Source organism: Maniola jurtina, chromosome 3, assembly GCF_905333055.1.
Source record: "Maniola jurtina chromosome 3, ilManJurt1.1, whole genome shotgun sequence".
Classification (NCBI taxonomy): Eukaryota; Metazoa; Arthropoda; class Insecta; order Lepidoptera; family Nymphalidae; genus Maniola; species Maniola jurtina.
Window position 1 is genome coordinate 6372368 of NC_060031.1, and position 16001 is coordinate 6388368.

Sequence of the window (16001 nt, forward strand, 5' to 3'; positions counted from 1 at the left end):
GGTCTGCAATTACAGCCATAATAGTAAATAATTGTAAGTAAATCGAATCTTTGAAAAGAGCAACCGGCGAGTTTCTAGCTTGTTCTCGGTTGGAAAGGCAATCCAAACCAGTGCGTGATGCAAAAGTAAACTTGTAAAAGTTTATTTGAATAAAATATCTTTCTCTTTCTAAACATTTCTAATAACTGTGCTAGTTAGAGACTTCCCTTCCAGACCTGCAATCAGGTAATGTGTAGAATATAGAATTATACTTATTTTATTACTTGGTGCAAGAGACAGGTACACAAAGCAAAACAAATCGGTAAGCAGGCAACACAACGAAGCATTATGTGTGTGCATAACTCGTTTACTTATTATTTTACACCTATCTCTCTTTAATGAATTGTCGGTCTCTTTTCACCATACCTACTTGCAATAATTACAAATTACATATTTCGCTGATTTCCCCACAGCAGGCACTAGGTATATTGCCGCTTACCCACGCTGATAGAATCCGATCGTCGAAGCACAATTATGTCAGAGTAAAATGGACTTAAACCACCTTGAGATAACGTCTAAAATTCACGACTTTAATTAGCAGTTTTCACTTGCAGTGCTGGCTGTAGATATGTGGACGAATTTAAGCTTTAAAACAAGACAGTTAAGGTCTCAGAATGGCAATATCAAGTTGATGTCCCATTTTTTAAATCTACCCTACCTATTTTATAAATTATTGTCAAATAGAACTTGAGCACGCGGATTAATAGATCCTAGTATAGTGAATTCATTTATGGTGTATTGTGTTATTTTTCACACTGAATAACTACTGAACTTCTCACCACCATGGAACATTTATTTATCTTTGTTTAAAAAGCAGAGATTGTTATTTGAGCGGAATATTTCGATAACCGAAATCGATGATATCGGTAAGTAAACAAATATAACCTACTCGTATTGAAATTATGTTTATGGTTTTACTTATGTGCATTTAGTATTTTCTAAATGTTAGCGTAATGTTTTTAGTCCATTTAATACTTTTAATCAGACGCATTATAATATAACAATGTAACCAATATACTAAATACTAGTTGATGCCCGCGACTTCATTCCCGTGTATATAAGTTATTAAAAATCCCGTGGAACTCATTAATTTTCCGGGATAAAAAGTAACCTATGTATTAATCCAGGATATAATCATTTACAGATGAATACCGTGCGCTTGTGGGTCTGTCACTACGGTGAAACGGGGCATGTAGACAATTGTTGACCTGGGCCCAAACCATCAGCTTATAAGATGGAGTCACATCACCACCAAGAAATCGTTGCAATGCATAGCGTGGATTCCTTTTTAAAAATTTGGTTGACAGCGACCAAGCACAATGTAGTTCTACAAACTGTGCGGAAGCATTTGCGTGCGGCCGGAATACATTACGAAGAAAATATTACGAATGGTTTGCACCAGGACCATAGACTTTCATTTTGCAATGAAATATATAAACTTTGACTGATGTAATTACGTTGTTATTTTTAATAATGAAAAATCTTTTGAGTCGGACAAGGATGGACGTAAAATACTATAATAATAGAACAACAGGTAAACGATATATTATACTTTGAATAAAGTGGTAACTTCAACCTGGGAGTCTCTGTGGGGCAGCATAGACTTGCTGGAATATGGTTACTAACATGACGAGTCGATTACAAAAAGTAATAGCTTACGAGGGTGGCCTACCTTTATACATTATTAAATAAAGTATAGGTAATTAATTTAATTCTATTTGTGAGTGATGTTATTGTTATTGCAGTTAGAAGTTATAATTGATTTTGATTTCTAACTAAGTAATTAACATGTTGATTCATCTCACAAACCTAAAAGTAACCCAAAACGTAAATAAAACATTACGTTCATACTTGACCGACTTTTAGCATACTTCACATCGATATTGGTTTTAAATTACTATAGGAGTAATAGGAGTAGATAAAGTATGTCAATTTTTTTTCCTCTTTTGTATACCTTCTGTTAACTTGATGTGTTAATTTTTTGACAAGCGTCTTATTTATTTCTTGCTTATTATAATAATTTATGAACTGCACAAAAGACAAATAAATAGAAAAGTGTTATTATTTTTGTTTTTTCTTGCTTATAATTATATTGTTTGAAAGTATGATAATTTTGACTGTATAAAGAAGACAAAATAAATAATTGCAAAAATAAAAAAGCAATCCCCCACTAGGATTAGAACTCACGCCATATTTAAGAACTTCAACACTATTACCACTCGGCCATCAGAACTATGTTGACGAATGTGAAATTTGCAACCCTATACGACTGGTAAGGTTATCTAGAAGTGTGAGGGAGTGTAGTAAGTGTGAGTGTATCTATTATCGGATAGCATCGGGTCGTATCTTTGTGTGTTATACATACGCGCGCATTAGTATGCTCTGCCAAGCGAATTATTTTTCCGAGTGTATGCTCGCGAAATTCAAATTTAATTTGTTTTTTCGCAATTTGTAAATTAATACGACAAAGTAGGCTTATGGCATTCCGACAGTGCCAGTAATCTTCACAGGATCATAAAAAGCATTACTTACTTGAAAGTGTTCAGTTTAAGAAATTAGTCAAAATAATGAGTTTGACATGAGTTACTCACAAATTAATCGATACTATAGCTAATTTCTTAAACTGGACCCTTTCAAGTAAAATTTTTTATAAAAACCTGTGAGTTGATACTGCGATTGGCGCAATTAAAATGCCATAAGCCTACATTGTCGTATTAGTTTACAAATTGCGAAAAACCAAATTAAATTTGAATTTCGCGGGCAGACCCGTCTCATGCACGTTAAGTATATTCTTATGACGACCAAATTTTGTTTATGGCAGTTTTAATGAGCAGCAGTTTGGTCAAATTGCAAATTCGGCCAAAGCTTGTGAAGTTTTCTAAGAAACGCGTCCACAATCCACATGTGTCTGGCGCGCGGCGGCCCTTTGCATCTAGGGCGCCAAAATTTACGACCCCTTATTAATCAAACGCAAATTACTGTAATGTGATCTTTCTTGTTACGGTTTTTAATATTATTTTTCTTAATACACTGTAATTAAAAACATACTAGGTTGTATACGTGTGACCCCACACGCGATACTTAATACTAATTAAGTAATTGGGTAAGTAGTTTGTCATAGACTTCTTTTCTTATTTTCAGACTCCCGATTATTGTGGGCGTTGTACTGTACCTATGCTGTTTATTGGCATCAAGGTACCTATAGGTACTATGGGTAACTTTCGGTAGAGACAATCTAGAATAAAGGGCACATGTGTCATGTTCTGTGGACCGGCCCCAATGGTGGAGTTTGCTTGACTAAGCCCAGGCCACCCAGGGCTGTACTCTGTAGTGCTTTGATGATGATGATGATGATGATCTTCTGTGGAGCGTGGTAGGAGCTCCAGCGTGCAGTCACGTCGCTGGTTTGTTGAATTCAACAAGTAGGTTCGTACACGCACTCCGTGTGACTTCCTATCCTGTATCCTTATACCTACGTCAGTACCTAGTTAATTACTATTTTATATCGCCGCTGTACATATTATTTATTTGTATTTTACTTATTATCAACAAAAAAAAGATAACAATATTCGTTTCTTCGTGCTCGTAAGCGCTTGGCGGCTTGTCTGAGCATTGCATATTCCTCTATCAGTAGCTTACGCTGAGTGGAAAACCATAAACAAAACTGAATAAAATGACTAATGAAAATTGAAAAAAAAAAAAACATACCTACTTATTAGATTTTGCATGCGCAGCATTGACATGCTTTTAATATTCCTGGAGGCTACTACAATTTACCTGTTAAAAATATCTTTCTAGGTAGTAATAGTAGTACCTAGGTACTTGCTTCTTCGGCGTCCAGTTCCTTTTGAAGTTCCGATCCATTTCGCTGAAGAACACAGGGAGCAATAAGACTTAATGTATTGCTTCTCACGCCTCGTGTAACGTCGGCCTCAAAGACGAAAACGTATGAATCTTTTAGCTAAGTACCTACTTGGAACGTTACAGAGAATTCATTTTAACTTTACAGCATGCACGAACCAAACTGAACACCTGTTAAACGAAATATAAATTTATTTGCTTGGTTCAGACATGCTGTATAGGTAAATGCCTACCTATTTCAATCTCCTATCTCTTTATTTATAAAAGTATCATCTTCTTATTGGAATTTCTGTTTTAATTTAAATGCCCATACTTTTACCTACCATAGGCGAAAACAGTCATGCAGACAGACGAAGCGATCAAAGTTATAACATCCTTTTGACAATGTCCGGTCTTTGTTAAAAATTATGGTTTTATAGGTAGGTACCTAGTCATATTTACACTTTTAGACACTAACCTACTACTTACCTACGACGTTGATTTTACCTTAGTACTAGTAGGTACTCATCCACTTCTGCAACTTCAGACATCAATATTATGTCTAAATTTTTCATACGTAGCTATAGATACTTAGTTATTACGTTTTTAGGATTCCGTAGGAAAACCTATTTGTTGGGAATTTGGAATTTTTGAATGTACCTACCTATCACATACTGTAGTTTAGACAACAAATACTGAAAATACTTTTAGTATATTGTAGTTTGTAAGCTGTGGCCAAAACAATTGGTCATCATAATATTATGCAGAACCCTAATAGAGAGAGGGCGACTAACACTTGGTCGGCTTTTCCTTCACTTGACAGATGAGCGCCCCGTCGCTACTGGAATACGAAACAGGCAATGGGAACGTAAAGACCCCCATGCTCAATCAGTTTGCGAGTAATTCAGTTAGGGAGATAAATCTGTGTTTAGTTAGGGAACGAGACTTAACTTCATTATACAGCTCTACGTAATACGAACTTGATTTGATTAGAGAGGTCAAATGGTTTGGTGTATTGTTTGAAATGTAATTTCTATTTGAAATTGCATGATGATCAACATGCCCAAATTTTTATTGAAAAAATCATTTTATATAAATGTAACAATGAACAAGTACTTATTATGACAAAAATGTATTATGAGAATGTTTTCCTTAAAATGTGTTGGCATGAATGCAATCCGTGACTTTGAGTTGACGTCATTAACGGCGAAAGTCAAAATATGGCCGCCATATTATTATTATGTAACTTAACAGGGCTCTCTCCGTCACTCGTTTCATAAAATCGTAGTTCCAATTTCATTTAAATATTATGCAACAAAAGTCCATGAAATTTTGCAGACATATTCTAGACACTAATATCTGTCTGTGTCTGTGGTGTTTTAGATTTTTCTAAAAATATGTAGTTTTAAAATTACAGGGGCTCAAAGATTTGTATGAAAATTTTTAAGACCGCGTAACTTTGAAACCGAATATTTTAACAGAAAACTGGAAAACCACAGACATAGATATTAGTTTCTAGAATATGTCTGCAAAATTTCATATACTTTGGTTGCTTAGTATTCAAATGAAATTGGAACTACAATTGTATGAAACGAGTGACCTCTTAATACTTTTAGGTAGGTATATAATTTTTTACTGATTGATCAACACCAATCGATCGATCAATCTGTCTAAGGCTGCAGACTGATTTGATGCCAAATAGGTAATTAGTTATATATCAGTTATAAGCCTTAGCAACAAGACAATATATTTAAAAAATTACTTACAATACAATATCACGGTAATATTATGTATAATTACGGTGACAATATGATCCAAGTGTTGCAAGGTTAGTCATAATTCTAAACTTCTAAAAAATATAGGTTCAGTAAGTACCTTCCTATGTCCTTTGTGGTGTTAATTTCAATGAAGTATAAACAAATACCTAGGCTATCTATTACACAGACACTAGCAAAAACATCATTCAAGCAAATAGAGATATCAATGGCGGCTCGACCACCATCGCGCGTCATTAATAATGGAAGATTAAGCTAGGCCGCGACACGAGCGCCTTAATAGAGTCTGCGGCTTGCAGAACATCTTAAAGTGCGTGTCCACCATGATTGTGCAACGATAGGGAGTGGATCGGAATCCGAAAATCGCTAGTTCAAGCCCAAGGTCCAAAACACAAACTAAGTTTAACTTACCTAAGCCTGAAACTCTAAGTACATCGCATACTTAATAGCATAGTGAATGCGCGCGTGCGCGCCTGTAGGTTTGTAATACATATTATTAAGAATTAGATGATGCTCTTGACTTCGTCCGCGTGAATTTAGTTTTTTTAATCCCGTGGGAACTCTTTGATTTTCCGGGATAAAAATTTGCCTATGTCAATTTCCAGGATGCAAGCTACCTCTGTACCCATATTTATTTCGATAAACGGCTGGGCTTTTAAGAATCCCGTGGAAAATCTTTGATTTTCCGGGATAAAATTTCCATTTCGAAGATTTTCCGTGCCCTTCCCCGGAATGTAAGCTAACTCTGTACCTCAAAATCGGTTAATCTCTTGGGTCGTGAAAAACTAGCAGACAGACAGACACACTGTCGCGTTTATAATATTAATAGTATATAGAGTATGGATTTCTAAACGTCCCTACAGATTATTGGAAATCTTTTGAGTAGTAAAGTAAGTATTCTGCTTTAGTTTTGCACCTATTATCTACTGGTGTTCGAGCTTAGTGGATACGCAGCTTTAGATTTGCTTAGTTTTTCGAGCACGAGTTGATGCCCACCCGCAGAGGCGACAGTCGCTTCCCTGCCTCATTATTTGCGGTTTCAATTGCTTTTTACGATGAGCGTCGCCCTCTTTGCGGGCTCACTATAAATTACTTCCAAACGTCGTAATCAACGCATAGTGTGAAGTGGATATCCAACATTTTACAGTAGCTATAAGACTCACTTTCAAATGGGCCTTAGTATGGCTTTAAAGTTGTTTATTTGTTTTGCGTGCACCGAATTTCTTGATTAAAAAGTTGTTGAATATCCAAAGCGTGATGATACTATCCTCTACAAATTGATATCAGCTTTTGCTTTTACTATTTTTTAAGTATGTATGTGTTTTTCCTATTCTTTCTAATATGATATGTATTCTATTTGTATGGGTACCACAGAACATTAAATTTTCGGCGTTGTTTACATAATTAGAGAGGTAGGTATCTAGGTACTTACCTACAGTTAACTTAGAACTAGTCCTCCTCCTCATTACTTACTAAGGACCGTGGCTCATTCCTGATAATACCCTCTTGATAATATTTTTCCAACGTAGCCTGGTTTCCGCCGTGTGACAAGCACAGTAGATGCCAGCGAGTGGCCTCTCTCCTTCTACCTTCTCTCTTAGCATGAGATTTTCAATGCTTGTCGCATCTTTACCGGCTATATGACCGAATAGGTACCTACTCGAGTATTTTTTGCAGACAGATGGCAGCGGGCAGACATTTTAGGTCTAGCATTTTTAAATGCTACACATGCATGTGACGTTGGTTCTATGTTCAGCCCAGGTGATATTCAGCATTCACCTCCAGCACATTTCGAAGGCATCTATTCTTTTCTGGTCAGCAACCTTTGAGAAAAGATACTTTTAAGCGTGCATACCCAACTAAGTACTTACCTACTTACTAGATGCGTTTTCGTTCGCCGTGAGATGTTTTAATCTTTCCATAGTAATTATTATTTAAAGCGTGGATTTTTAAAAATAAAATCTCGTGGGAACTCTTTGATTTTTAAAAATAAAATGTAGGTATTCAGGGTCCATCTCCAGCCTGTTGGCTATCACTGTATCTTTTATCAAGATTGGTTCAGTGTACTTAAATATAAGTAAGTATGAAACAGCAGCAGCAGCAGACAGACACACTTTCCTATTTATATATACTAACTGGACGATGCCCGCGACTTCGTCCGCGTGGATTTAGTATTTTAATCCCGTGGAAACTCTTTGATTTTCTAGGATAAAAAGTTGCCTATGTCAATTTCCGGGATGCAAGCTATAGGCACTATTATTATACACATAGTTAAATACCTACCTACTATAGTTTATTCTACTTACTTATATTATAAATGGTCAGTCTCAGTAGGTAAGTAAGTTGGTAGGTATGTCTGTCGACTGTCTGTCTTACTTTTTATCCCGGAAAATCAAAGAAAAGCGTTTTCGTGGGATTTTTAAATAAACGCGTGAAATTTACGCGGGCAAAGTCTGAGTATCATCTAGTATTAATTATTGTAATAAAAATGCAAATTCCACTCGGAAAATATATTTCAATTTTTATAAAATCATATTATCAGGCATTTTTATTAGCACAATTTTGTACACAATATATTTATAACAAATAGTAATTTACAAGGATACCTTCTAAGCTAACAATAGCACTTTTTTATTATTTAATCAAATTTTGTATCAATTAATCAAAAATATCAGCATCAATTATAATTACCTATTATTTTATATCAACAATCATGACATGAACCATTTCATCAAGTTGCTTTTTTAACCCCCGACCCAAAAAGAGGGGTGTTATAAGTTTGACGTGTGTATCTGTGTATCTGTGTGTCTGTGTATCTGTGTATCTGTCTGTGGCATCGTAGCGCCTAAACGAATGAACCGATTTTAATTTAGTTTTTTTTGTTTGAAAGGTGGATTGATCGAGAGTGTTCTTAGCTATAATCCAAGAAAATTGGTTCAGCCGTTTAAAAGTTATCAGCTATTTTCTAGTTTTCTTGTAAAAAAGAAGGTTAGATAACCCTTAGGTTCATAATATTCAAGTGTCAATTGACAAATGTCAAGCTGTCGAGATGGACGTTGCCTAGATATACATAATTATTTATTTGAAAATGATTTGTCGGGGGTGTTGAAAATTTTGAATTTACACTTGTTTGATCGTAAAATGTAAAACGACTTCCATACATTAGGTTTGTTTCCGAAAAGTTTTAAAACGATAATAATACATAAGTAAGTAGATATATTTGATTGAGACAGTCAAAATGAAATAAAACAAATAAAACATTGTCTAGAAAAACTTTTCGGTAAATCGCCTTCTTACATTTTCTATATTTGTGTATGAAGAATTTGTTTTAAATAGAAATGCCTATTAGGTACCTACAAAATAAATTGTGGTAAACTGGAAATTGACAAATATAACAGAACAGAATATAAAGAAAATAGGTACCTAAGTAAGTACCTAAGTACAAATAAAGTTGCTTGTAAATGTTTAGTAAGTAAATTAAATATTTTATTAATTGTGTCTACGAATTTTTAACATAAAGTTTGACACAAATGAATATACAGGTAAAATTATTTTTCCTACTGTGCTAAATGCTTTGCTTGTTTGATTAGCATTTTCACAATTTCTTTGAAATGTGATTTACAAAGTAAGAATTAGGTAAGGATATCAAATATAGACAAAAATATAATATAAATACAATTTGCTATTGTGAGTTACTGAGGTAATTATAATAGAAATATTATTTAATACTATTATCTTTACAATAGAAATAAAGTCATTATTTAAATAAATTACAACTGCGATTTTGGACTAAGAGTGCGATTCTACTTACTCTATTTAATTATAATAATATATAGATAGACAATATTTGATAATATCTATTTCTATACTGTACACTTTCAAGTCTCATCACAATACACTATTAAGGCAGCGTTCACACTGCTGAATGTTCAACTGTTAATTATAAATTGTCGTTACACAGTGTTTGATATGTGGTATACACGGACAGGGGCGGCGGCACAGGCAGCGTCTCGCACGGCCGGCGATATCACAGCAGCGAGGCGTGGTGCGGCACGGCGAGCGCCGCGCCCCCGCGTCACACCAGCGTGCCTGGCTTCACGTCCAGCGGGTGCTCCGGCGACCGGCTTCCGATACCACTCTCACCCTGACTGTTCTCCTCCGAGTCTGAGCACGATTCTGAACTACCTTTCTTGCCCCCGTTATGCGTCTTCACATGCTTTGCTAGATGATCGGATCTCATGAAACGCTTATTGCATACTGGACACGCAAACCTTTTCTCCCCCGTGTGCGTCCGTAGATGCCGCTGTAACTCGTCCGAGCGCGTAAATCGTTTACCACAAAATAGCCAGTTGCACACGAACGGTCTTTCACCAGTATGCCAGCGTAAGTGAGCTTTTAGATGGGACGTCTTTCCGTATACTTTACCGCATCCGGGAATATGACAACTGTGAATATTTTTCTTGCGGAGGTGTGCGCCTGCGGGGCCGAGGCGTTCTGCCTCTTGACAGTTGGGGCAGTCGCAAGTCGCCCGACCGGCGTATCTTCGTTGAGATCTAGGAGATGGCGCCTGGGCAGTTGGTGCTGGAGAACCGGGTCCGTGGAGACCGAACGATCCTTGAGTAGGCAGTACTGATTTGTAAGCGTCTTGCAAGAGGTGCGGTGCTGGAGGAAGTAAGTGAGCTCCACCCGAAAGCGAATGTGTTAATTGAGAATAATCTTGTCCGGCATAATTAGCCATCTGGCCTCCTACGTCGAGCCACCCGCTGTGTACATCCCACCAAGTGCTACCAACGGCGCTAACACCGCCCATTTCGGCCGCTTTAAGTGCACCGCTGCTGCCTCCACTTCCAACGTTAAAAGGCCATGATTCATAGGGGTGCCTTGAGTACATAGAACCGAGACTCGCACTCGATTCACTTTTGCCTAGTAGTTGATCGCCCGATGAGGGGAAGTATAGGTCGTTACCATAGGCGGGGGCTGCGGCGCACGACGTGGGCGCGCGCGCGTACGACGCACACGCCGGTGGCTGAGACCGCGGCGCGATGCCACCGCCGGGCGGAGAGTGAGTGCCAGGGCTCTTCTTCCATGGATGGAAACCTTTGCCGACGGCCGCGTCGGCTAGCGGTGGAGGTGATTTACTCGAAAGCTTGTTGCACTGCGCCGCGAGCATCGCCAGCGGCGTGCCGCGTAAGCTCGGGTGTTCCTGTAAAGAAAGAAAAACATAAAATTAATATTGAATGTATTTTTATTTAGGTTTAATTATGAAACCGTGAGAAAGGACTGGCTCTGATTTATGGCCTATTTTATATGTGAACTAATACATCGGTGTTCAAATTAAGCCTGGGGCATACGAAAACAATATAAATAAATCGTAAGAAGTTTATAGGTAGCGTATTTACAATTAGGTAGATCGGTGACAGCTCCCGACCGCTACCGCTCGCCGCGGGACGTCGCAATTAATAAATACTTGTCGGTTACTGATGCTCTAAAAGTCTAAAGCTCTGATTTATTGGTAACATTTTATGAACTTATTTACCTACCTATTTGCATTTTGTAGAAAGTTAAAAAGCTACCAATAATTTCTGCCCTGCTTACTTTAAAAGATTGTCTTTATTTTAGTGCATAATAGTAAGTAACTCAACTGAAAACCTGGCTTCTGCAATCAAAGCAGTACAATCAAGACACATCGCAGTCAACTGAAAGCTTGGGAAATCATGCAGAAAATAACAATAATGTGACCAATGTTAAAGATTAATGGTTATTTTTATTTTTATTGTTTCTGTTATTTTATTGTTTGTTATTTCTGTTATTTTATTTTTGTAAACATTTTTTTAAAATAAGGTAATAAGTATAATAATAATAAATAAGTAAATGATAGTGATAATAACATTATTATTCTGTCACATGACAGATTAAAGAATCGGCAGTCTCTCATTATATCTACCTATCACTGGAAAAAGAAAAGGTATTCAAACATACGTTCTTATCTAGGTCGAAACATAGGTAGAAATCGTTCACAGTAAAATAATATGTGCATAAATTACATACAATCCTTTCGTCGGTATTCATTTCGTTCAATAAAGAGCGGAGAAGGAACATCCGACCGGATATTTCACCCTAATATGAGACAAAGGCTCGATAAAAAAGCTTCATTGTACGCAATAATATAATCCGGGGATCACGACTCGGCCGGGACGGGGCGCACGGCCACGCCCAGTACATTGTGATTGGCGCAGCTGTCGCCGCAATGTGCGCGCGGCCTTACAACTGCTGATTTTGATCGAGTCCTAGTTGAGTTTAGAAGATAAGTCGATATTAGGAGATATTAGGTACTAGATGAGGCCTGCGACTACGTCCTAGTGGATTAAGGTTTTTTTTTTAAAATCCCGTGGGTACTCTTTGATTTTCCGGGATAAAAAGTAGCCTATGCCCGTCCCCGGGATATAACCAACTCTGTACCTTCGTCAGAATCGGTTAAACTGTTGGGCCGTGAAAAGATAGATAGGTACTTGATCAAGAAGAAAGAGCAATACCTACTCCTCAACCAAATCACGATTTCAGTAAGTGAGTAGATTCAGTAGAAAACAGCGATAGTGATGTAGAAAATTACCCCTTTTTGGATTGCTGCAGTCGTTATTAGAAACAAAATGAACGCATGGCATTCAATATTGGGTGACATCTAGATAGGTAGGTATGCCGAGGCACCTTCGTAAGTTATATATTAGTTACCTACTTAGATGTAACTGTAACTAGTCAGCTAATGCCTACCTGACTAGGTAGGTAGGTATACTTAATGATGTTATTTAGGAGCATTTAATGTACCTAAATAATTATTATACTAAGTAATAACTCCATATCAGTCAGTTCTATAAGCCGTTACAAATATGGCGGTTAATTAACCCTGCGACAATTACGATTACCATAAAAAAATAATAAAACTCTACCAAATTGCCGCGATGACTACACGTAATGGTTAGAATATAAATTGAAAGAGATGAGTTTTTGCTTGGTGCATGCCGGTTCGATGTTTTAATTTTTGTGTGTAGGTAGGCAGGCACATTAAACGCAAGTTGAACTAATTTTGATACTTAAAATTTATAATACGAATCAAATGACTGGTGTGAAATGAGTTTATACCGAAAAAGATTAAAATATCTTCGGATATTACCTACGCACGTTTGAAAATCAAAGACAGCGATTGTGTTAGGTTATATTATTATTACCTACTTACATTCACGTACGACCCTATTAGGGTGCAAAATATGTTCACAATCCACGTTGTCGGTCAGTCAGTCAGTCAGGTGATTTCCATTCCGCAGAGCGGTTTATCCTAAGATTTAGGAAACGTTGGATGGTTCCTGAAATGGGACCTGTTTCACAACTTCCAGATAAACTTTAACTAACGAATTTTGACTTTATGGCAATATGTATTCGGAACCTGTCAAAACGACTTTATCCGTTGGATAAAGTTTATCTGGCGGTCGTGAAACAGGACCAAAGTCTACATAATTTTCAGAAAGGATTTTGAGAAAAAATTAACGGGATCCTTAAAAAATCTAAATACAAACGGATAAAGTCAGGGAATCAGCTAGTGACTTAAACATAAAATACACCTACGTCACAGCAATTTAAAGATAATTCCCGTACGCGAGTGAGATGGCTGAAGTCATAATTACCCTAGGCATTATGCTCCATTTGGGCGCGGGTCAGAATGATATAGGTAATTGGTCGTCAACTCTCCAAACCACCAGATTGGATCAAAGCTCGGATGAGCCCAGAGCCGACAGTTCGGCGCCGGCCGTCGCATTATTTGATGGCCTTTTCCTTGTCAAAAATGACGAAGATCATTGTCATAAAAAACACGAGCCGGAATAAAACGAAATCACCTTACGTGAACACGAAAGTGTAGTATCGAAACAGGTAAAAATCATTTTCGGACAACGATTATATACTCGTAGTTGTAGCGATGCTCTGATATATTTTTTTTAGTAGCTTACCCATCCAGTCTATGCTCTAGTGGAAAACACTTAACTGAGAAACATCAGCTGGCTTCATGCAAAAATTTCAGTCTTTCCTTTTAGGTATGTACCTACCTATGGGTAGTTATACCTAGATATAGGTATTATGTAGCTAAATATATAATGTAGATATCACAAAGTTGATCTCTGTATTCTACTAAGTAGGTAGGTACCTACCTACCTATTACAATAATTTAAACAATTATTTGTTTATTTGTATGTGCAATATGCAAAAACTACTGGAATAATAAGTATAAATACGAGTAGGTAAGAACTTAGGTATTTTAGGCAGGATGAGCTTTGTAACGCTTACGAGAAAGCTTCATCCTACTTTCACAAGGACGAAGTAAGTATTATGTTTCCAAATCGCTTTAACTTTTTTTTTTAAGGAACTTTTGAAAGTTGGTAGGTACGTAGATAACTTTTAAAGTAAATTACTTACCTACGTTAGAAAAGTAGCCGGATGCGTTTAAGTCGAGCAATACCTAAATCGAATTACTGAAATTGCGGTCAGGCTTTGCTATTAACTAGAGACGGGAGTTATTAACTTAATCAATGCCTATTTAATACGTCCGATACTGTGTTTGTATACTACTATAACTGAGTATGTAATACTAATAACGGTTCTGTGGACTGTTATTATTTACAGTATACCTATTGGTCGGTGATAACATCCTGTAAGTGCCGTAGATTTATTTTGACTTTAATTTCAGTCATTAATAAATAATTAAAATAAATAAAATAATTAAAATAAATTAAAATAATTATAAATTCGTAATAATTTATAAATAAAATTCTAATTCATATCATCGACATCATCATGGCCAACAGATCAACCCATCACCATTCGCAGGGAACAATCACCACATTTTATAGAGAAATTGGTACTAAAACTAAAATGAGTTGTAAGTATAGTCTGAGAACTGGCTGGGACTCAATTTTTTTTCTTAATTTTTTGATATTTTTAAGGTTCTGTACCACAAAAGGAAAAACAGAACCCTTATAGGATCACTTTGTTGTCTGTCTGTCTGTCTGTCTGTCTGTTCCTCCGTCCGTCGTGTCTGAGATTCTATACCTAACAGATTTTTATTTATTTTTATGTAATATAATGGTTTTTGATTTATCGTGCAAAATGCCTAGGCATGGGTTCCCGAGATATTAGGTACTAGCTGATGCCCGCGACTTCGTTCGCGTGGATGTAGGTTTTTTAAAATTCCCGTGGGAACTCTTTGATTTTCCGGGATAAAAAGTAGCCTATGTGCTAATCTAGGGTATAATCTATCTCCATTCTAAATTTCAGCCCAATCCGTCCAGTAGTTTTTGCGTGAAGGAGTAACAAACATACACACACACAGACATACAAACTTTCTCCTTTATAATATTAAGTGTGAAGTATATTCTGAAGAAACAATGACTATCGACAAAGTGAGTAGTAAAGTGAAATTTTTGGTACCATTTTGACTGTGTAAAAACAAAAACATTTGGCACCTATTCCTGTTTTTAAGTAACTTTTTATCTTTCCCAATCAGAGTCCATCTAGGTAGGTATTTGCACGGAACCTAACCTAACCAGAGTATTTGCACGGATTAAAAAGTAGGTATACAACTCGAACATAATTTATTGATGATAATATTGATCAAGTATGAGTCAGATTCGCACACTAAAGGTTCCTACAGTACTAAGGTACAGAAAATAACAGTTTTTAATTTTTTTGCAATGTAATCAGAAATTCACAGATTTTGCATGTTCCCTCTGGGTACTTACTAAGCTTGTGCTAAGTACTTACTTATATAAGACATTGCACCCTGCCAAATTTTATTGTTTTTCACCCACCGGAAAGTACTTAGGCTTTGATTCCCTTGAGGGTCTTGCTCTTGACAGACAGACAACGAAGTGACCCTACACCTATCTAAGGGTTCCTTTTCTTCTCTGGAGATCCGGAACCCTAAAAATATACGGCAATGGCTTCACAATAAATTAATATGAGAAAAATAAATCGTGATACCGAGGCTATCTGATGTTGGCGGCTCAGATGGGATAATTTTAAATTATCTACCAAAATTATGATGAACCGGAATGAATATTCAAGCGAAACGCTTAGCCCTCGACGTGTTATTAAGATGATCGTGGAGTCGTTACAGAGAAAATTGTATTTCATAAAACTCATAACTATACTTATGACCTAATATTTTTCGACAACACGCTGTTGAAAATAATGATTCTAGTACTTTATCGAAGATCGGACGCTCATTCGAATTGCTTATTTATTACTTTATAAAACCTACTGAACTATAGAAATATTGAGATGTATCATTAGGTAAGTATGTGA

The 16001-nt window shown here is 36.6% G+C and overlaps 1 protein-coding gene across 5 annotated transcripts in view; it reads right to left on the reverse strand.

Annotated features, from left to right (window-relative positions):
- Window positions 1-8785: 8785 nt before the first annotated feature.
- The window catches only part of LOC123881018 (transcription factor Sp9), a 95748-nt gene continuing 88532 nt past the window's right edge, over window positions 8786-16001 (reverse strand). For all 5 annotated transcript variants that reach the window (XM_045929537.1, XM_045929533.1, XM_045929534.1 and 2 more), the window contains one exon: window positions 8786-10857. In XM_045929537.1, the coding sequence (XP_045785493.1) occupies window positions 9730-10857 (1128 nt within the window). In that variant the 3' untranslated portion in view covers window positions 8786-9729. The remainder of the gene's footprint in view (window positions 10858-16001) is intronic.